Genomic DNA, 22962 nt, shown 5'->3' on the forward strand with positions numbered 1-22962 from the left:
AATATGTAATGACATAGTTCACCTATCCCAAGTACACTCTTTGTTGTTGTAGCTATGAAATCACATATAACTACTAACAAAAGAGGCAGAGGGATAAAAGGGAATTACACGCCAATAAGTAGTACCATGACTTCTAATAGGAGAACTTCAAGAAACTGCCATAAACAAAAGGACAATTAGAAGACAGCATGACAAACAGGAGAAAAGAAAAACAAGAGAGAAAAAGGGACAATCTGAATATTTGATTCTATTAGTTGGTGGCACGATGAATTTCTAGTGGTTGTACGAGTAAAGCCAATAAACAAGTACCCATTGATGTTCAAGAAGTTTCAAGATCGAAGCTTTACATACAATATAAGATGGGTATTGATACATCCACAAAATTCAGCCACTGAAGCAATTGAACAAGCATTTTATGTGCATTAAAAAGTGGTAAATCGGTGCTAGCAAGGGTACCATAGAATGCTAGAAAACACTATAATAGTGTTAAATGATCAATCCATATTCCATAGCAATCATGTTAACGCTTCTATTTTCCAGGAAAGAGATGCAAATTTCGGGTGAAATCACAAGCTTAAAACTTATGAAAAAAAAAATAGGTAGGAGGGTAAAGCCTTTCATGAAAACAATCATCTGGGCAGGTCTGGCATCCAGTAATGGTTGGCAAGCCAACTGGTATACTGAAGGATACGAATCAAAGTAGCATTTCGCTTGCCATTTGTAGCTTTCTATATTATCATAGCTAAACCAACATTACCGCCATTATCATTTGATGTTGTGATATTTATTGGATAAATCAGGTATAAAACATAAGAAGTTAGTTTAACGACAGATATCCACCTTTTAGAAAACCATCACCGTTCACTTCAATCTAAAAGAGACCAAACTTAAAAGAGGCAAACTAGAATACGATTCACAAGTTTTTAGACCAATCTGAGAATTCCAACTTGGCAATGTAGCCATGTTCATCTTGGATACTGGTGAAACTTTGTTCAATGGTAGAAGAAACTGAATTTGAATTTCAGGAATAAGGTTCCTAGACCATTGCGGTTACGTCTGCGGTAGAAAGTTCACTTTTCTGCCCATGGTAGGCAGAAGCAATGCAAGGAGGCCAACTGTGTTCTGTGGGGATACATATTGACAAACAGCAAAAAGATGCACCGGGGTACTGGAGAAAGCCGATTTTGAGTGGATGAAATAATGCAATATATTTTAAAATCACAATAAAAACCCTCTTAAAATTTTGTTCATCATCTAATGCCCAGTACTTAGAAAATATTTTGTGAACACTAGCTGAAATGCAGGTCCCAATGAAAGGGGAAGAACGAAAAAGTGAGTGTCAAAGAAACGTGGAAAAAAGGGCACGAAAATAATAGATAAGATTGTTGTAACAAAAAATTGGTGAAATTTTCAACGTTAGTTAGTGAATTTTATACATGTCAAAGCAAATGTTGTAGTAGTTTTTCTTTTTAATTGAGTTTGATATTTGAAATAATTGAAGCGTAAATATAAAAGGAAGAGTTGGGAACTCAAACATGATTAAAATAAAGGGAGATGTGCAATTTTGGTCCCTCAATATTTGGTCTATGAGTTAAATTAGTCGATGATATTTCGACTAAAATAAATATGGTTCCAAAATTTGTTTTGTTAGACAAATTTAGGACAACTAATAGAAAACTACAATATCTAACAGCCAAAATCAAATTCGAATTATATTTTTTTGGTCCCTAATATTTGAAAAATTAATCAATATGGTCCCTTATATTTTAAATAATTATATTTCAAATGAAATAAAATGTGAATTAGAATAAATGCATAAAAAAAATGTGTTCTCAAATCTCATAAAAATCGTTAAAAGTACTACACATTGTCAAAACACTATCATTTAACCTAAAGAGCATCTCTTCGTTTAATTAATTACAAACAAATGACAACACATGAATCATATATTTTAAAAAATTAGTGGAAAAAAGAGAATTTTAATTTGAATATATAGTAACTTTAATTCTAAACAGTATAACGCAAATTGTTGCATGGTTAGACATTGTGATTACATAAACAAGTAAAGGTGATTATCAACATGAAGGATTCATAAGAATTTTTTAAAAAATTTCTTGTTGTAGAAAAATATTATTCAATCAATTCAATGACATATATAGTTGTTCATATTATAATAAAATATTTAATTAACTATTTTAATTTATCAAATATAAGTATTGTACATTAGATGATGAACAAATTTTTAAGAGGACTTTTATTGTGATTTCAAAACGTATTGTATTATTTCACCCAGGCACGACCGGCTTTCTCCGGTGCCCGGTGCATCTTTTTGCTGTTTGTCTTCGTTGCTTCCCACAGAACACAGTTGGCCTCCTTGCATTGCTTCTGTCTACCGTGGGTAGAAAAGTGAACTTTCCACCGAAGACGTGACCACCACGGTCACGTCCACAAAAATCAACTTTCCACCGTAGACGTGACCACCATGGTTTCTTATAATATTCCAAAGCCCATGAAGCTCTTCAGACCCATGTGATAAATGTGAGTCCAGAAAAATCAGGATAAATAGTTTTTTTTTTCTTTTTGAGCAAATCGAGATAAATACTTACTATATGGCAAGATAAATAACTAGGAGGATTCAATAGACCAAGAGGGAACCCAATCGTATACATCGGAGCTATAGATTGGGAGAGCATCCGATACTTTTGTTTTAAAGGTTTTTTTTTTAATTTTAAATGAGTTGAAATTTTATTTAACCTGGATTTGTTTATTCATTAAATTTTTTCGAACGCCCTTTTGTCGAATCAAACTCCAGTTGAACATGAATAGATTATATATTTGTTAACATATTTGATATGAGTAAATCTTATATACACTGATAGTGTATATATTGTCACCGTTGGATTAACCAAATCAAATTTAAGAGTTTAACAAATACAAAATGCTATCCAACCTTACTTTACTTAGTAAACAAATCAAATTCGAACGAATTCTTAATGAATCGAACTCAATTGAAGTATGATAATTTAGCTAAAAAACAAACGAGGACCATTCTCATTATTCGACATATTTTGTTCCTTGCATGTTTCTTTAATTACTTTTTTCTTATTTTTCTCAATCACCTTTCTATTTTACAACACAGTATAACACACCAAAAAAAAACTACATTACCATCTTAAAACAATGAGGTATCGAATATTCTGGTATAAAAATACCGCTGACTCTTGGAATAGTTCATTAAAGATATACTATAAAGCAATTCAACATAAAATTTTGATCCTAAGTTGGCTTTTCGGAGTTTAATGAATTCGCCCTCATGAGTAAGACTTTTACCTGATTCAGCAGAATTTATTGGCAACCTTCAACACAGAGTCTGATCTGAGTATTGGATTTCTTGTTAGCCAAATCAAACGGCGAAGACTTGTGTGAAAACTCTCCTATGAACATTGAAAACGTCCTCTTCAAGCAAGAATAAAAATTTCAACCAAACAAGTCCAGTCGCAAAAGGGCCCCCATGATATTTCCTGCTTTAGACGTCCTCCTTTTTAGATTTCTTCTTCTTCAGCTTGTATTCCAGAATTTAATCTATTGTTATATTGGAACCAACTACCAACTGCCTTGTGATTGGTGCTTTCATCAGGAGTCTCTGGAGAAAACAAAACAATATAATGATGGAGATGGGTTGACGGTGTTTATGAGAAAATAGATTGGATTAAGGTTTTATTCATAAGATCACAAGTAACTCATCATAACGAGATAAAATAGTTAAAGTAAATTTCTTAATTAGTTATAAGTTAGACACTTCTACAACAATAATATTGTATCAGTCAATCAATAATAATTTGTTATTTCCAAAAAAAAAAAAAAACTACAACAAATATTAACATATTGAACACTAAATAATATTGTGTTATTTCTTATCAAGGATACGCTAGTACAACCAAATACACAAATCTTGCTCAGATTCCTGTCTCAAATCCATTCCTCTAGGGAGAAACGTATTGTAGCATTCAATTCTTTTTGCTAGTATTTTGATTTGTGATTAGATTTTTGTTGCTTTTCTACCCAGTAGGGAAAGGAGGTTCTTGAAATGATAATGGGGGCTGTACTGTAATGACTAGCACCCCAAAATATCTGCCAACTGGTCATGGCTGCTATTTCACTTCTTGACGACTTTCTGTGAACAAACAAAGAGAAAAGCTGCTATCAACGTCACCAGCCAATCCTCCACAACATTCCATGTGTTCACGTATTGTTGATCAAAGCACTTGCAACAAATAGGCAGGATATGATCTTGGACAAATGCCAGATAAGTCATATCCTGGCCATGTTGTTGCTCACCCCCAAACTCTTCCTCCTATTTCTGCCTCTCCTACAATTTTCAACTGCAGAAACTTGGATAAAATCCGGTTATTGGTATTCTGGCAGTGAATTTCCTGTCCCAGATATCAATTCAGCTCTATATACTCACCTTATTGCTGCCTTTGTGCATATAAATTCTTCAAACTATGAGCTTTATGTTTCTCCTTCTGATGAGCCATATATATCCACCTTCACAGATATTGTCAAGAAGAAAAATCCATCAGTTGTAACACTTTTGTCCATCTGGTGTGGAGTAGCAGAATCCTTCGACCACGGAGAAGCAAACTCTTCTATATTTTTCTCAATGACAAGCCAATCATCGAGCAGGAGATCCTTTATTGAATCCTCTATTCGAAAAGCACGATCGTATGGATTTCAAGGCATTGATCTTTTTGGAGCAACTCCAAGCACCCCTGAGAACATGACCAATATGGAGGCATTTCTCGATGAGTGGCGAAGGGCCATCAATTTGGAGTCCAGTACATCACGGTTGATCTTGACAATGGCAGGTTACTATTCGCCTGTGTTGGACTCAATGACCTACCCTGTGGACTCAATCCGAAAGAACTTAGACTGGGTGCATCTCAGGTCATATGACTATCATATGTCCTCAAAAGACAAGTTTACCGGAGCACATGCTGCTTTATATGATCCACTGAGCAGGCTAAATACTGATTTTGGTATAAAGAACTGGATAAGCAAAGGATTACCAGCCAACAAATTGGTACTTGGCTTGGCATACCACGGCTATGCATGGACACTTTTGGACCCCAAGAACAATGCAATAGGTGCACCAGCTGCAGGTCTGGCCATAACTAAAGATGGATCGATGAGCTACAAGTATATCAAGTGGTATATGACAAGTTATGGAGCAACATCAGTTTTCAACTCCACTTATGTGGTGAACTACTGCACCATAGGATCATTTTGGATTGGCTTCGACGATGTAGAGGCTATCAAGACTAAAGTTTCTTATGCAAAGGAAAAGGGACTTCTCGGTTACAGCATATGGCAAGTTCCAAATGATGATACAAAGGATGTACTATCCAGAGCAGGTCAGTCATGTCTTATCTACTCAATCTGCAAAGTAATGGTATAGCCAATCTCATTTGTGCCTTGTATTTCTGCTAAACTGCTAAACCTCAGATAGCAGATGTTGAAATCATGCATAACTTAAACCCAAATGTTTCAAATATTGTAACCAATATATGGTAATTCTAGAAAGTTCTGTTAAGCAAGTGCCAATACTTGTCTCTGTGGCCTCATTCAAAAAAAAAAAAAAAATCTGTCTATGTGACTACATTTTTCCATTGGATACTTTAAATGGATGAGGATTATGGAAAACAGATAGACAGGTGATACTTTCCATGTTTGCTCATAATCATCCTACTAGGATTTTATGTCAAAGAGAGCAAATGTCCTGTTTTTGTTAGACAGCTATGGAGTATTTGTCCTGGCGCTTAGCTAATAGATTACTGCAATATTCGCAGCTCAAGCAGCGGAAGATCAACAGAAAAAGCAACACTTACTGTTTACATTACTGCCAGCAAGTGCAATAACCTTTCTCCTGGTGGCAATAATATGTTATCTAAAGAGAAAATTCATCCTATCAAAGGGTAACGAACTTATTTCCTGAGATAAGTTGATATAGCTTCCTCCTTATTTTGATTTAAAATGAAAAGAAACTTTAGATATACTGTGATTATTTCCTTTCAGTTAGACAGATCACAGATTCAGGCAAGAGATCTATATCACCGCATCTGCAAGCATTCAGCTATTCTCAAATTAAAGCAGCCACAAAGAATTTCTCAGAGGAGAACAAGCTTGGCGAGGGAGGATTTGGACCTGTTTATAAGGTTATATTAGATATTCCATCCACAAGTTCATACTGTGATGCAACATGTAGCTTATTAAAAGTACTCTGAATACGCAGTCATGCTAATACTAAAGCAAAGAATACAAATAATGTTTATGTTCAAGGAATAAGTAATGTTTATGTTCAAGGAATAAGGTAACCGTTCAAACAAAAAAAAAAAGAAGAATTTCTATTAGCAATAGGGCTAAATTTAGGGTAAGGATTCTTCAAACAGGTTGGCATTTAGTTCATTACTAATTTTGGCTGTGACTTTGCCAGGGTAAACTAAAGGATGGCCAAGAAATAGCAGTTAAAAGACTGTCCAACACATCAACACAAGGATCAGAGGAGTTCAAGAATGAGGTTTCACTAGCAGCAAAACTACAACATGTCAATCTAGTGAGGTTAATCGGAATTTGCACGGAGAAGGAGGAAAAGATGCTCATCTATGACTACATGCCAAACAAGAGCTTGGACTTTTATCTCTATGGTCTGTCAACTCTTACACAATTCTGTTAACTCCATAACATACAGGGATTAATCTTTGAGGCGTCAGAATCCATTACTCCATCATAGCCCTGCATATTGCCATAACCGTGCAACCACCAATATGTTACTTAGAGTGAGCAAACTTTTTGTTAGGCATTGAGAATAAAAAATCGAGTATCTAGCTACATGCAGGAACTTTTAACTAGGCAATATTTTACGATATACCAAGTATGGCTGGAGAATTATATCATGATTTTGCACATTTCTCTTCATGAATAGCACCCAATGCTTTAGAAATCACCATTCATGTCCTGGAGGAAAAATGTGAGGTCACTCCACAAATAGAAACAGTAGCTTGACAATTTTTTCGTTGCGTGAGTGTTTCTCGTCTTTCATGAACAGTTGTTTTTCCTACATTCTTCAAACAACTAATAGGTTTTTGGTCATAAAAAGCATCAGAGGAACTGACTTATGTGTTGAGAATCCACTGGCATGTTACTAAGCATTTGGGATTCATTTGATGCAGATCCAACCAGACGGCTATTTCTGGATTGGGAGAAACGGCTTGCTATAATTGAAGGGGTCACTCAAGGTCTACTCTATCTCCAGGAGTACTCAGCATACACAGTAATTCACAGAGACCTGAAAGCTAGCAACATCTTACTTGACAGTGAGCTGAAGCCTAAAATATCAGATTTTGGTATTGCTAAACTTTTCAGAAAAGATGAAAATGAAGCAAACACAAGCAGGATTATTGGAACCTAGTAAGAAATCAATAACTCTGGTTATTTATATTCTTCTTATCACCATTCACCATACTGACTTTCTTCTTCTTGCTTCTGGAAAACAAGCGGCTATGTTCCTCCAGAGTATGTAAAACGAGGTATGTATTCAAGAAAGTATGATGTTTACAGCTTCGGTGTGCTGATTTTGCAAATCATAAGTGGCAAGAGGAGCTCATGCCTATACGGAATGCATAAGAATCTGAATCTTTTAGAATTTGTAAGTAGCATTATAACCTTCTTATTGTCATTTTTATTCTACTTCATCAGTGACAACACACCTGCAATAATGACATTTTTAGGCATACCAACTGTGGAAAGATGGCAGTGCCTTGGAGTTCCTGGATCCATCACTTGATGATGATCAATCGCCATGCAAACTTCTAAGGTGTATGCAAGTAGCTCTGCTATGTGTCCAAGAAAATTGGGAAGATAGGCCATCCATGTTAGAGGTCTCCTCTATGCTGAAGAATGAGAATGAGAGTCTGCCCACTCCTAAGATGCCTGCATTTTCAACCAACGAACACAAAGATGTAGAGACAAATTTCAGAACAGATGAGGAATTTTGTTCAGTTAATATGGCAACGGTTTCTGATCTTATGCCTCGATGAAAGTTCACCCTTTGCTGGGAAGGGCCAAATTTGCAGGACTCATTTTCTTTCTTGTTTTTTCTTTTATTCCTAATACTGGCATTACCTAGCTAACATTATTAATCAACGGTCCAAACATCTCTATAGGTGTATAAAGGTAGTTGTCTGTATATTTGACTGACTTTGTTGATAAACATAACCATGACCCCCTTAACCAGTGAAGAGAACATCCAAGATAGCCACTCCAAATAAAAGGATTTCAACCAGTGAAAGTGTTTGCACTTTGTAGCTCAAATGTCCTCGAGATTATAACATCATACTCATTTGCATCTTACTGCAACTGATTAAGGATTTCAATGAAAGTCTTCCTCTGCATAATCAAGAAACATCAAGACTGAGGCAAGACCCTCTAGAATCCAGATAGCAAGACAAGATACTGAAAGGAAATGCAGCAAGAATGGTTCGAGCAGAAATTCAAAGTGACAAATTGCAGTAATTCCAAGTATTAAACATACTAACAGGAATGTCACAGACTTAACAATAAACATTTTAGGCATTTACACACGCTCACAGTGCAATTACTGGACCATATGGAGGGGCAAAGGTCCCTGACATTTGGTATAAAGTCTATTATGTGCCCACGTTGATGTCATATCTCACTTCCTTATCTGAGCCCATCTTCCGATTGCACAAAGTCCAAACTTGCAAGATAGAGCATTGACACTTTAGTCTTTAGACTATTTCTGGGACTGCCCCATATCCAAGAAAACAGCATCAGGCATGCAAATCAGTTTCATTTTCATAGTTCAACAATTAAGAAGAAATCTTACTCGTTGGGAGAGAAGCATGACGGAATAACAAAGTATTAAAAAATGCATTACAGATAAGCATTCCATTCCAGTAGCAGGAAGTCCTGATCTCCCAAAATAAGGATATTCACTGGCAGATTGCCCTTAGATACAGGACAGTTGTACTCTCAGCAGGGATCATGTATCTTTCGCCCTGGATAGCCTTGGATGCTGGCACTCCACAGACCGCAATTTTGATTGTCTGACAAAGAATTTTTCTTGACAAAGGTGATAGCCAAGGGAGAGAAAAATTCACCATATATGCAGGATTTTAGCCTGAAAATATTTGATATTTTTTACGTGCACCAATTGACAATACCGCGTGATGCACAGATATCAATGAAGTACATGAGATGAATTATTGAGATGATGGTAGGTTATTAGTACTATTGTGCCCTTTCTGCTACCAAACCCCCCAAAAACAATAATGAGTTTGTACATCTAAGGGTGATCATGGCCTATTCAAACTTTTTTTTCAACCGGTAACAGCATTTTCATTAAAAAAGCAACCATACAAAGGTTTAATCAACTGGGGCAACTGCTCCAGCATCTTCTTTGACTAAATTGGTTAGTCAAACTGCGAAGGAATCCCTCCAATCAATTTCACCTGCAATGGGTATGGCAAACTTTGCCAATTTATGACAAACACCGTTCCCTTCTCTGAGAATGAAGGAGAAAAAACAGGTATCAATCTTTTTACCATGCTTTAGTATATCTTCTAGAAGTGCACCAATCAGTGGATCTCCTGTACTTTCATCTGCTAGCAATCATGGCCTATTCAATGTCCTATTAAATACTACTATAAGTCTAGTAATTTGGCATAGACGACGGGGAGCTGTATCCTCCACAACAACGACAAAAGGTGGCTATTTTAACTTATGAAGGAAATATATTACTGTGTACATCAAATATTATCAATCCAAACAAACAATTATTATCAATCCAAAGCTATCAAATATTATGGCGGGTAATTCTTACGTCTAATAATAGTAAGGAAAGACCTACTACCATTAAGTAACGGTGAATGGTTATTTCTATTATTTTGCATGATGTCACGTGGTGTATATAATTCACTCATATTAGCATTTGTTGAAAAAAAAAGAAAAAAGAAATATATATATATAATTCACTCAATACTTTCTCTTGGTCCTAATAGTCAATGCTAATTTTGAAATTATTGCTATAAGTTGAAATTTTTTGTTTTTTGTTCAAGTAATCAAATGTAAATATATTTCTCGCATGACAATTTATTACCTTGTTACATAAAAAAAAAAAACTAGAAATTAGTGCTTATGTCATTCTCGTTAAAAACTTTTAAGAGAAAGTGTTTGCATTTACAATATCTATACTATATATAAAATTGAAATTTTAAGTTTTGGTGTAAAAATTTTTTTGTCACCTTTTCAACTTCCATCATTCTTCTCCCATACTACAGCCTAGGACTTAAACTTTGTGGATCAAATTTAGGCAAGCCAAAAACTGAGTTGCCGAAGCTCATGAGTTTGAGACTTTGAGCTTGAGATGATGAAAAACTTGGGCTTGGAGCTGGGTTCCAAGTTTATTGAAGTCCAAATTTAGCGGATAAATAGTGGACGTTCAATAAGAAGTACTGCAGAAAGGAAATCCAAATTTCTGGCACTCGAAAAGTGCGCATGCTCGTTCGCTTATCTATCACCTGAATTTGGGCACGTTTTGTAAAATAAAAATCTGAAAACTGAAATTTAAAATCTGATACCTGAATTAGTGAAGTTACTGAATTGTTAGGTATTAAATCTGATACATTTGAATACATATCACATTAAGTGATAAGTGAATAACTTATCACATTTTTTTTTTTGGAGTAAATTTGCCTAGAAAATTTAATGTCATTTAATTAATTTAGATATTCTATTTTTTATTATCAAATGCATCTAAACATGTTAAGATTTGAATTCATTAAATTTAAGTGTCGAATTAAGTTATCAAATACAGCCTTGGTTTTTCAATGCATTGAAAAGAAAAACTAAAAAGCTAATAAAAAAAAAAACTAATATACCATGAACCTATCCTGGAAATGAGGCTACCAACAATATATAATTACACGCAGGAAGCATTATGCTCTTTTTTCTTGGTTGGCTGCTGCCTAAACAAACCAAAAAAAGGAACATCTCAAATTCTCAATCTCCACTGAACAAATTAAGTACTATCACATAATGCACTAATTGATACGCAGAATCCGGTCAAAAACTGTGTACTGTATTACTTATTGGATGTGCACACAAACGAACAAATTCAGATGATTGGTTCAAGATTTCTAGATAACATTTTTTTCTCTAAGCACAATCAGAAAGCAAATTCAAAATGCAATTTTCAACAACCCGAAATTTGGTCAACTCCTTCAAAAACCACAAATGTGCCGTGTCCAAAAGAGCAACATATAGAACTAGTTTCTTCATACAGTACTAACCAATGAAAAAATGATCAACTTATGTATAATGACAACAAATATGTATGTTATTGTAATGATAGCTACTGATATATATGTACTTAATGTGTTACAATTGACCATCGTTTCAATAAATTTTATATGTTTGATAGAATGCCCACAAAATAAGGAAATACAGACCAAAAAAGAAACAAATATAAGAGAAAAGGGACGGCATTGACATTGGCACATATAACAACCAAAGTGATCAGCTAAAAGCTTAATTTTTATATTTCAAAGGGTGGATAATTGTGTTTGAAATTTATAATAGATCCATCTTTCTTATTTTTTTTATGTTCATCTGAGACCCTTTATTAAGAAAGCTAAAAAAGTGAAAAAAAAAAAACACATTGTCACAAAAAAATTGTTAGTTAAAAACAATCATTCAAACACCATTAGCCCCAGGAAGAATTGTTAATCATTTCATTTAGCCTAAATTATGTGATAAATCATTGATTAAAACCAGTGCAGAAGTGCCCAAAATCTCCTTTATCCGCATGGTGCTCCTAACATCTATTCGCAGTATTGTGGTCGTCCCATCAATGGAAGCTCTTAATTGAAATTGGAACGCTCAAATTTTGTAAATGGAGGCCCTACAAAATACTAGTGTTCTTGATTTGCACATGCCTATTTCCTGATTGGTTGCCCTTTGGAAATGGAAGCAGGACTATCTTCAGCTATATAAACACGTTAATGGATTCATGGATGTATTCATCTTTTATGGTCAAATTGAGACTGAGTCAATACTATCACTTTATTGGATGTACAATCCAACAAAGTCAGATGATTGATCTGGATATAGTACAAGAAGTTTATCTGTTGGGTAATTAAAATGCAATTTTCAACATAAGTAGAATAAGAGCCGAAGAGCTCTGATGACCTGGATGGTTTTCGTCGTCCTCTCACGTGCGTTGTGCGTGGTTCCTGACGACATCGTTTTGTGTTGTTCGCCTCTTTCGCTGGTGGTTTAGCTTTGTTGTCTTCTTCCATGACGTTCGACACTGTTCTATGTCAGAAAGGCAGTCTGCACTTGGTCACTCCCATTTCACTAATCCAGCTAGCCTTCGTCCTCATCTAATAACGGCAATAAATAATTTCTGTACTATTTTTGCTCTTACTCTTCGGCCTTTTTTTCAGCTTTTCAGTCGGAGCATTAATGGGTTTAGGGTTTCGGGTTTGGGGTAAAGAATAGAGACCCCACACTTCTCTCTTTCTTTTCTTTCCTCAGAAGCTCCGCCACCTTCTTCCTCTCCAAAGCGTTTCATCTCTCATTTCTTCTTCGTTCATTTTTGTTATTTTTCCTTTCTCCTGCACGATCATAGATGACTTCCGAAAATACTCGTGGACAGTTTGCTCTGTGGTTGTGCAGGTGCCGTCTCATTTGCTGTCGTACTTTCATATCTCTACGAGCAAGACTGGAAAGACGCCATTTTAGTGCTCTTATATTCTCAAATGTAAAGCTTCCCTCTCGCATCGGATTGACGGCTATTCTGGTGGTATCTCATTGGGAATTCTGTGTCCCTACGGCAACTGGGGTCAATGATTCCGGCTCAGTGGACTCTACTTTGATCCAGTCCATAAGGAGGAAGGTTTGATCCACTGAACGTATCTCTTTTTTGCCCTTCTTGTATGATACATTCTGTATAACGAGCTCCTCTGATCATTTTCTTCACTTAGTCGGAGCAATCTTTGGTGTTGTTTTATTCGCATAAAAACAGTTGATCCTGTGTACCTGCGGCAAAAGAGTGCAGATGGATCTGAGCTATTTTATTTCTATTCAAAAATTTGCCTTTTTAATTTCGTTTCTATTTTTTTTTCTAATTTTTAACCAATATGACCTCCTTTTTTGGGCCCTCTTAGAGATGATCTCAAAGAAAAGCTTCAACCCCAGATCTTCAAGCTAAAGTAATAGAGTGAGGTATGTGCGATTTTCTCTACTTTTTTCCCTAATTATTTCATTTCATAGGATTTTTTTCTGAATTTTCCTGATTTTTTTAAAAAAATGACAATATTGATTTTATTAGAAATGGCTCTACCGAAATTTTTCTGGCTGATTTTCAAGTTTATTATTGCTAATTAATTGGATTACTGGAATGGACAGGTTGTTGCAGTTAAGCAATTGGATAGAAATAGGCTTCAGGGTAAATTTAATCGGTTACTGTGCTGATGGGGACCAGAGGCTACTTGTCTATGAGTTCATGCCCTTGGGATCATTGGAAGATCATCTTCATAGTATCATTTCAGGCATTCTTGTTCATTATCTTGTCAATTCTTTGTGGTTTAGTTATTGCATGTTCAGCAAGAAGTCCATCCCATTTTTAAATTGAATTTACATGTTTACTGAAATTTACAAACTGCGTACACTTTCTTAAGGAAGGCTTGATGACAGTGTAAGTTTTGTTTAGAAAGTTAATTGGGCTTTTTTCTACTTAAACTAACTTTTATGTTGATTGTTCTTTCTTTACAATAATGCCGTTTATAAGGAAAAATAAAATGCAGAACTAATGAAGCCTCAATAACAGAGCATAGGCTCAAACTTGCTTATTCTAAGTATGGGGGTCAATGTTCGTTTTAGAAAAAGGGGAAAGGTGGGGTTGGGGGCATATAAGTGGCATAGTATAGTGAATGGATGGTTTGGTGTTTTGAATAGTGGTGATTGGTATTGTATCATGTTATGCCTTTACTCCACATTCTGTTGTTTGAGGTTGATGAAGAGTGGCATAATGCATTTCTTCACTTAGTAAAAGTGGGTTCCTTAGCTGATCATAATGTTAAGGGATCTTGTGCTTTGTGCTTTAATTGCATTCCTGAAACTCTGTCTCTCTCTTTTGTCCTGCATGTGTTTACATTCAGGCTACGAGAGTTTCAGTTGGATGATTTTAAGCCTTATCACTTCTCCACCTAATGTTGTAAGTGAGGATTAACATTGTCAATAGCTATCAACAAGCTGAAAATGTTGAGCACAGATATGAAATTTATTTGTACCACCAAATGACTTTACACACCTTGCATGTGAAAATGACTCACTGTTGTGATTCTCGTAATTGTTGTTTAATAACTTGACTTCTTTTGTGGAAAGCCAAAATGAAAGTCATGCCATTTAGTTTATTTATGTTTGTGTTAAGTGTTCAGTAGAGCATTCCTCTTTCTTAATCTTTGAATGAATTTTGGGTTGTTAGACTCTTATATCAGTTTAACAATGGGGGAATAAATTTTGCATTTAACAAATCTTAATATGCGTGCTTATATTTTGAACAAATTTTGCTCTCAATATTAATGTGTGTGCCTATGATTTTTCTCCACAAGTACAGCTGTTATTGCCACTGTATTACAGTTGTCATAATTATAACTGGTGAATAATGTGCTAATTTTCAATGTCATTTAATACTCCTTTGTTGGGTTTACGTTAGAATACTATTCTGGTAGCTATCGCTTAACATCAACTTTGGATAATGTGCTAATTTTAATGTCATTCAATACTTCTTTGTTGGGCTTATGTTAGAGTACTGTTCTGGTAGCTATCGCACAACATAATTTGTTACATCCTTGTAAACCATTTTAACAATTCTTTTGCAGATCTTCCACCTGATAAAGAACCATTAGATTGGAATTCAAGAATGAAGATAGCAGCAGGTGTGGTCAAGGATTTGGAGCATCTTCATGATAAAGCGAATCCTCCTGTCATTTATAGGGATTTCAAGTCATCTAACATATTACTGGATGAAGGGTTTGTTCCAAAGCTTTCAGACTTTGGGCTGGCGAAACTTGGTCCTACTGGAGACAAGTCGCATGTCTCCACAAGGGTCATGGGAACTTATGGTTATCGTGCTCCTGAGTATGCTATGAGTGGGCAATTGATGGTGAAATCTGATGTCTACAATTTTGGGGTTGTCTTCCTGGAACTTATCACTGGACAGGTACTTTTTTCTCCTCTTTTTTTTTTTTCCGGAGCATTGGTTTTATGTCTTCAATTTGTTTTTATTTATGAAGTTTAAACTGCCAAGTTACCTTGAGGGATATTTTGTAATTATGAATTTGTCTATAGTCCTGGAAGCCAGTAATATGTTATTTCACTTTTTTATTGGTTGGAAAAAATATGAAAGTGATCTATTTGGAAAAATCCGAATAGATCCTAATGAGGCCCTTGTGAAACTATGGTGGAAGTTGTTTCTTTTTGAAAATTTTTTACTCATAAGGAAAGTGTTACGGTAATTGGTGTAAAGGATATGATTTGGAAGGTATATATTTGTTAATAAAACTTGATAAGATGAACCTTTTGAAACAAGTCTAAGGGATGACCCTCAATCCTGTGAAATACTTTTTTATCTTCTTGTGATCTTTTGTATTTATTTTTAATTAAGAAACTAATGTGTATGAAGGTTGAATGCTTAAGTGGGTTTGAAGGTTTTTCTAATAGTCTTTGTTGTGACTATTTGGGTTGATTTTCTAAATTTTAATGTTTGGATTTTTGGTTGGTGGCAGTTGAGACTTGGGTGTGTGTTTCATGAGGGAGAATCACTTGGATTAGGTTTGTCTCTTTCTTTATTTCTTCTCTGTTTGAACAATCTATTCCAATGCTTCCCTATTCAGCTAGCTTCTTGTTTTATTTTTAAAACTTGTGTTGCCTTTCTTTCTATTGTAGATACGAAGCAATTGTAGAGTTGTAGATAGTCTTTTTGCCCTGCAAATGCTTATTTGATGGCTCCAAGCATATTCAAGAACAACATTTAAGCCTCCACAGGTTATGCATAAAAAATGCTGAATTTGAAAATTAATATGGTTATGCATGTAGTCTTCTATTCCATGCTTCTACTTTAACCAGAATACCTAGAACATTATTTACCTTCTTTCTGTTCATTTTTGTTATATAGCTTTCTCTAACATGCTTGTTTTCTTTATTTCATCAATTTGCTGATGAGAAAATTTGTGAGAAGGACCCTTCTAGGTGGTTTGCTTATGTTTTTTCCTAAGATTTTAGCATCCTGGCTTTTCTAAAAATCATTTGAAATTAATGTAGTGACTGTAATTCTTGTACGGGAGATCTTTCTTTGTTTCTCTTCCTATGATACCTATTCAAATGTTATAAGCATTGTTGTCACTTGACTGATATTTTCCCTTTTGTTTGTTTGAGCTTGTGGTTTTTATAAATTGAGAAGCATAACTTTTGATATTTTTTGTTCTATTTCTCTATGTTTTGAAGTCATGTGGTTGGGGTTTGTCAAAGGGAAATTGCTAATGAAGATTGCTCACATTCATGAGAAGATTAATCGCTTTACTCAACTTGTAGTTTTGCTCTACCTTGTCTTTTCATGAAAAAATCAGTTGATAAGAAAAGTAAATTTGAAGAGTCCAAATTTTCGAAAGAACCAAAAAATATATAAAGCAAAAACCGTCCTATTTGCTTAGGCATGATGTAATTCTAGAAGTAAAAGTTTGAAAGATTACCTTGCTTTATTGCAAGTAATTATGCTGAACCTGGTTTCAGTTTGTTTGAATTTAAATTCTGTGCTGGGTTTCACTTTTGCTTGATGAAGGTGTCTGAGTCACTGGAATCAGATAAGTCGATGCTGAAGGATCTTAATCATGAATTTGAAGAAAAATTAATTGTGAGTTATTAAAAAAATAGTTATTAGGTTTTCAAGATTAGGTTGTAGCAATTTTTTTTTATTTTCTGAAGCATTTATGTCTACATAATCTACAAGGAACATATGGATAAGCGGGAGAAGGAGATTCAAGAACTACGGTTGCTTGGTGCATCAAATGAGAAGGCTTATGCTGTTTTTCACAATGCTGGATATCTACTTCAGAATGTTCCTGGTCAATCTTGGAGGTAAATTCTGGCATCACTTTGTCTATAAAAAGCAACACATTAATTGGATGAAATTAATAGCTTCTTATTAACATTGGCATCTTTTGAGCTTTAAAATTGTAATTAAGGACTTTAAAAAGTGTTTGAGGTTGTTGGCTGCAACATAATGGTCTTGGCATCAATATACAGAAGAATGTTAATTTCGGGCTGTTTCTTCTTGTCATTTTCCTCTTTTTAACAGGTACAGCTGATATCAATATCGAATAATGTATTCTGACTTGTGGGATTGACGAATCCATAAAAGATGAAAGTTCTACAAATTAGCTTTGTCATCTTCTGTTTTGGGATTTGAATCTAGAGTTGAATAATGTTACATTAGGTTTTAGACAGCAGAATCTAGATTCATGTCTGTCTTTGTTGTTGTAAACTACTGTACTGATAAAATTTCTATAGTAGGATATTTTGTTGTGTATCATTTGACTTTGAAGTTCCAGTTCTTTTATTAACAGAACTGTTAGGTTCTTTTCCTTTCCTTCTTTTTTTGGTTGAATTATTGAATAGAAGACTGTGATCGCATGGATATTTTACATTGTGATATCTACTCAAGTCAATGCATTCGAAGAGCATTTGCCAATCTTTGGTGCCTTTCACTTTCAATCCGATTCACTGCCTTAGGAACTCATGCTCTATTGAAAGTACTTGTGTGTGCAAAATATGTTCCAGTTAAAATGTTTGTGTATGTTATTTGGCATATCCCATAATTTAATATTTCATCTAGAAGATCAATGGGTTGGAGGTCTCTTAGTATATTGTCTTCTTGTAACCTCCTCCACATTTCTTAACTTTTCATATGTTTGAAGCTACATCAGTATTCGAATTAGCATGATATGGTAGTAAAGGCATTAATTTATATATTGATGTCGTGTTATAACACTGTAAATTTCTTTTCAAAAGGACAACAATGTATATATATACACACACACATGTACATGGATAAATTTTTTATACACTAATAGTGTATATACTATCAGGTGTAGATGCATGTCACATATATAAAATTTGATACTTAAATTCAAATTTAGAAGGTGTGGTATTCATGTAATCCTGTCAATGTATATTTACTGATAGTATAGAAAAGATTAATTCATACATTATAAGTATATATTTTATTTCATTATTAAAGAATATTTATTTTTAACTAACTATACAAATTATCATCCACCAAACGTTGTTATTTCATGAATCCATGTTTAACTGGGCATGTTTTCTATTCATTCCAACGCGCATCGCGCGTCTTATGCCTCCTAGTTGACTATGAAGTGCCAAAATTTGGTCAACTCCTCCTATAAAGAATTGTTGGAAATCTGCCTTTCCTTCCGGAGAAGTTATAGGCGTATTAACCTCTTATATTAAAGCCCAAAATCATAATTGATTTTGCTTCAGGGGTTGAATTCTAAATGCTACTGTAGAATTCCACTGTAAATAGGGTTTATGGAATCCATTGAGAAAATATGTTCAAAATAGTCTCCCAAGTTATCATCACCAGAACAGCAAATATAACTAATTTCAACACCATGTCCAAAAGAGCAAATCTGGTGGCGGTGGCCAGGACTTGAAAATTTACAGCCTGTTTGGTTGGGGGGTTGCGCACCCCTCAATGGGAATGCGAATGAGAGAGTAATGATTATCATTGATGGTGTTTGGCACACCGACAAAGTCAGATGATTCATCTGGATATAGTACACCAAGTTTCCCTGTTGGGTAATTAAAATGCAATTTTTGACTATAAAGTGCCAAACTTTGGTCCAACTCCTCCTGAAAAGAATTGTTGGAAATCTGCCTTTCCTTCCGGAGAAGTTATAGGCGTATTAAACTCTTATATTAAAGCCTAAAGGCATTGCTTTTGCTTCAGTGGTTGAATAATCAGTTTCTTAGTTGATTACTACATAACACTTCAAATGTTATTTGATTACTACATAACACTTGCTTCATTGCTTTCCCGATTTTTCTTAACGGGACAGATGAGGGTCGGGTACCTGCGAAAAACATATACGGATCAGAAAAATAAAAACCCGCGGGTACCCGACCCGCAGGGTATATTATATAAATATAAAAAAATTAGGAATCATTTTAAATTTTATAATTTTTAATCCTAAATGTAAGTGGACTGGCTCACAATCTCATATTCTAATACCATATGATCCGTCTCTCCTCATATTGTTTAAAGAGAACGAATATTTTCCGTGAAACCTGAATCAAATGAACAAAATGAAGAAAAATTTGTGAAACTCTATCATAAAAATTGTTCATCCCTTTGATCCTTTTCATTTTTATTCTACCTCCATCGATCTTTCCTGCAAATTTTTCATCAATTCAATCAAAGATTTCTGTTTGGAGTTCCAATTTTCTGTTAGCTAGATAATTAAAACATTTGCATCTTTCATTTATTTATTTATTTGATTTATTTTATTGTAAATATGTCTTTTAAATTTGTCTCTTTTATTTTAGTGCAAGAATTTTTTTTTTCTTTTTCATCACCTTTAATGCCATAAGGTCTATTCCAAAGATGTAAGGAAATTGGGAAAGATTTTTCAAGCTTATTTTGGTTATACTTTCTCCAAAAATAATTAACTCTGTTCAATTCTTTTCCGGACTTGATTCCACAGTCGACTCATTTAGGAGGCAGTCTTGTACCATAACATCCTTAAGAAAGTTGGGGAAATTGCCAGATACTTATTATCCTTGTGTTTGTTGTGTTGTAGAAGAATGAAATGTGTGAGAATGGTGATGTTCAAAATTAACATGAAATTTCGTTTTGTCTATTAGATATTATAATTCTAATATGTACTAAATTTATGAGATCGGTTTGATTGTTAGATGAAATATGTGAGAATGGTGATGTATAGACTTTGATTACAATAACTCTATCAATATTAATTGAAAAATATGTTTTTTTAATCAAAAATATGTTTATATTAAGTGCGAAACAATTTTTTTATTGGAATTTTTTTTTAGGGGCGGGTACCCTACCCGCCCCTTTTTTCGAGTGTTTAGGGTCATAAAATGGCTGATTCGATATATTAGGGTTGGGTTAGCTAAATCATGTTAGGGACGGGTACCCAACCGTACCCACCCCTAGTCGACATTGACACGTATAATTTTAAGATTTCTAGTAAAATGTGGAACAAGGACCAAAGAGATCAGCTAAAAGATCCTGCTTTTACTTGTCACCAACTATACATGCTGAATCTTCTCTGGAGTAACCATACAACAGCTTAATTAAGACAATCACAAGAAACAAAACTAAAGAATAATATGTTTCGAGATGCATGTCTTTATCAGAATAATGTATGGCCCTCTAACTAAACATATGAAGAAGCTCAAAAAACATCCACAAATTTACAGAAGTTTTTTTGACATGAAAATAACTAACTGTAGGAGTAATTTTTCAATGTTCTTGTTTATTTATTTTCATTTTTTTCTATGTAGCTCAATTGTTGTAAAAAAAAAACTGCAAAATGATTCTCCTGTACACACTTTCTTCTTAGGAATATTTTTGCAAACTATTTATTTACTAGTTGACATGGTGTAAAAATGAAAATAATCTAGTTGATTACATGGGGTTGAAAAACAAATTAAGTTACTTGATACTCGAATCAAATTTGGTTCGATAAGAATTCGTTCGAGTTTGGCCTTCTAGTTAATCAAACCAAGTCGGAACAGCAATTCATGTTTGATAAACTTTCAAGTTTGTTTTGAGTTCGGTTTGATTAGCATATATGTAAAATTTACATGTAAAAAGTTCAAGTTACTCGAATCCAACTCGAGTTTGGCTCAATAAAAATTGTTTCGAACTTGTCTCGAGAAATAAATAAGTTAAATTTGAACAAAATTTCTAAACTCGTCAAAATAATCAAAAAAATTTGAATATTAGAACGTTCAATTTGTTTAAACTCGTTTACATCATATGATTATAGAGTATAGTTTTTTGTTTTTCAACAAACGCTATGGAGGATTATAATCTTGAATATACAACTTGATGTATCACATGAGTTTGAGACTTCACAAGTGAACTCTAATTTTTAAAAAAAATGCAAGAGAAGCGAAAGAAATTAATGGTGGAAAATTCAAGGCATAAAATTCAAAGCGCAAAGATGAAAACTTCTGCAATTATCTTGCACTTTCGCTTCAAAGTTATGAAACCGTTTCCACTTGAACAACATATCATCCCGGTTGAAAAAGATCTCAAACGTATTTCCTAGAGATGCATTTGCAAAAATTTATTTCAAACCTATGGGCGGTTTTTTCTAGGAATACTTTTGAAAAGTGTATTGACTTTCACACAAACAGAAAGAAAGCCCCCACGGAATTGGAGCCATACTTTCCACAATCTAGAAAGTGACAAATCGCGTAATTGGAATGAACTAATGTCTTCACAGTAATTTCACATAATTGGTAATAAGTGATTATATTTGTTCTAACGAACCAGATTTGCAACATTGTTGCAATCACCTGATACTCTTTTTTACAGGGAATACTCACTCAATAGGATGATGATGTTGGGTTGAATATTTAATGTTCAATATTGGTTGTGATGCTAGGTTGGATATGTCACATTCCCATACAACCATCCATTGACTTTTGGGTTTTTAAAAATCTCTTATCTTTATTTCAAAGTTTTTAATGATATAGTATTTACTGATTACGGCCACGGTGAGAAGCTTTGGCGTTGCCGTTGACTGAATATACATCACATGCTTATGCTTGCATCAAAAGGTCTAAATTGCGGAGTCATACTTTGCTTCGGTTCAGATCAGATATATTCAACAGACCATTTATGGTGCTGGCAGCTACCCAAGCAATAATGTCTACTATTCCAGAAGGATAACCCAAATGATCATTCTTCAAAGAGAATTTTCTTGCGTGGAAATTTATACTTATTCCAGCCTGTTTCTCAATCTCGATGCCTGAGGAAATAATGCACCAGCATTTAGTTGAAAAAAAAAAAAAGATGTTCGTGAAAAAATAGATGTTCTTGCAATATTTGGATTTCCAAGAAAACAAGGAAGAAGTAACAATCGATCTTATCAAACGGAAAAAATAAAAAATAAAAAGCATAAGATTGATGCTAAGGCCACACCCTTGAATCCTGTTGCTTTTCATTTTTGTAATTCTATCAGGATTACATTTTGTTTTTTTCTCAAAATATCTAGGACACACACTTGATTTGTCTTTTCTACTCATCTTTCATTTCTTGGATTTTTTTTGGGTGGGGAGTCCACTCCCGAATGCACAAACCAAAACTTTTGTCAGTGCTTCTTGTCTTGTCAATTTACATTGTTGTCGCACAACATTGTCGGGCAGCAAACTAATCGAGTCGAGTCAAGATTTGGCCTAATCGAGCCGAGTCTCGACATAATTTTATTGAACTCGAACTCGAATTCGATGAATTGACAATTTCAAACTCGAGCTCGAGTTCGACTTGATTTGAGCCGTGCTCGAACTCGAAAAAAATAAAAAATAAATAAAATAATATTTTTTCTTAATAAATAATAAAATATTAAGGATATATATGTTATTTTACTATTAAAATTAAAAAAATATAAAATATATATATACTTAAAATAAAATATATATATATATACTTAAAATAAAAAAATAAAAAAAAAATATATATATATATATATATATATACTCGAGCTCGCGAGCTAACGAGCTTAATATTTTGAACTCGAGTTCGAGTTCGATTTCGACTCGAGTCAGTTC

At 34.2% G+C, this 22962-nt stretch overlaps 2 protein-coding genes across 9 annotated transcripts; both read left to right on the forward strand.

Moving 5' to 3' along the window:
- The first annotated feature begins 4010 nt into the window (after nt 1-4010).
- LOC113695869 (class V chitinase) lies at nt 4011-8341 on the forward strand. 3 transcript variants are annotated; one of them, XM_072055337.1, is made up of 7 exons: nt 4011-5414; nt 5850-5975; nt 6076-6215; nt 6494-6704; nt 7230-7467; nt 7555-7586; nt 7788-8029. In XM_072055337.1, exons 1-7 carry the CDS (start codon nt 4286-4288, stop codon nt 7841-7843), a joined length of 1932 nt encoding a protein of 643 aa, XP_071911438.1. In that variant the 5' UTR covers nt 4011-4285; the 3' UTR covers nt 7844-8029. The 3 variants fall into 3 exon arrangements, with proteins under 3 accessions (XP_071911438.1, XP_071911439.1, XP_027070849.1); XM_072055338.1 differs by having other exon boundaries at nt 7756-7989; XM_027215048.2 differs by having other exon boundaries at nt 4018-5414; nt 7555-7705; nt 7788-8341.
- Nucleotides 8342-12296: 3955 nt separating this feature from the next.
- Nucleotides 12297-17728, forward strand: LOC113695872 (serine/threonine-protein kinase PBS1-like). 6 transcript variants are annotated; one of them, XM_072055339.1, is made up of 7 exons: nt 12300-12976; nt 13248-13305; nt 13489-13631; nt 14964-15304; nt 16922-16993; nt 17090-17217; nt 17438-17728. In XM_072055339.1, exons 3-7 carry the CDS (start codon nt 13586-13588, stop codon nt 17445-17447), a joined length of 597 nt encoding a protein of 198 aa, XP_071911440.1. In that variant the 5' UTR covers nt 12300-12976; nt 13248-13305; nt 13489-13585; the 3' UTR covers nt 17448-17728. The 6 variants fall into 6 exon arrangements, with proteins under 6 accessions (XP_071911443.1, XP_071911440.1, XP_071911441.1 ...); XM_072055340.1 differs by having other exon boundaries at nt 12307-13305; nt 13489-13619; XM_072055344.1 differs by lacking the exon at nt 13489-13631 and having other exon boundaries at nt 12308-12976.
- Nucleotides 17729-22962: the final 5234 nt, after the last annotated feature.

The sequence above is a fragment of the Coffea arabica genome, chromosome 6e (genome assembly GCF_036785885.1).
Source record: "Coffea arabica cultivar ET-39 chromosome 6e, Coffea Arabica ET-39 HiFi, whole genome shotgun sequence".
Classification (NCBI taxonomy): domain Eukaryota; kingdom Viridiplantae; phylum Streptophyta; class Magnoliopsida; order Gentianales; family Rubiaceae; genus Coffea; species Coffea arabica.

Coding starts and splice junctions, on each gene's coding strand:
- LOC113695872 (XM_072055339.1), top strand. CDS start 13,586: ATGCCCTTGGGATCATTGGAAGATCATCTTCATAGTATCATTTCAG. Junction 13,632..14,963: donor TCTTCATAGTATCATTTCAG/GCATTCTTGTTC, acceptor ATTCTTTTGCAG/ATCTTCCACCTGATAAAGAA. Junction 16,994..17,089: donor AATTTGAAGAAAAATTAATT/GTGAGTTATTAA, acceptor ATAATCTACAAG/GAACATATGGATAAGCGGGA.
- LOC113695869 (XM_027215048.2), top strand. CDS start 4,286: ATGATCTTGGACAAATGCCAGATAAGTCATATCCTGGCCATGTTGTTG. Junction 7,468..7,554: donor AGCAGGATTATTGGAACCTA/GTAAGAAATCAA, acceptor CTGGAAAACAAG/CGGCTATGTTCCTCCAGAGT. Junction 7,706..7,787: donor ATCTGAATCTTTTAGAATTT/GTAAGTAGCATT, acceptor TGACATTTTTAG/GCATACCAACTGTGGAAAGA.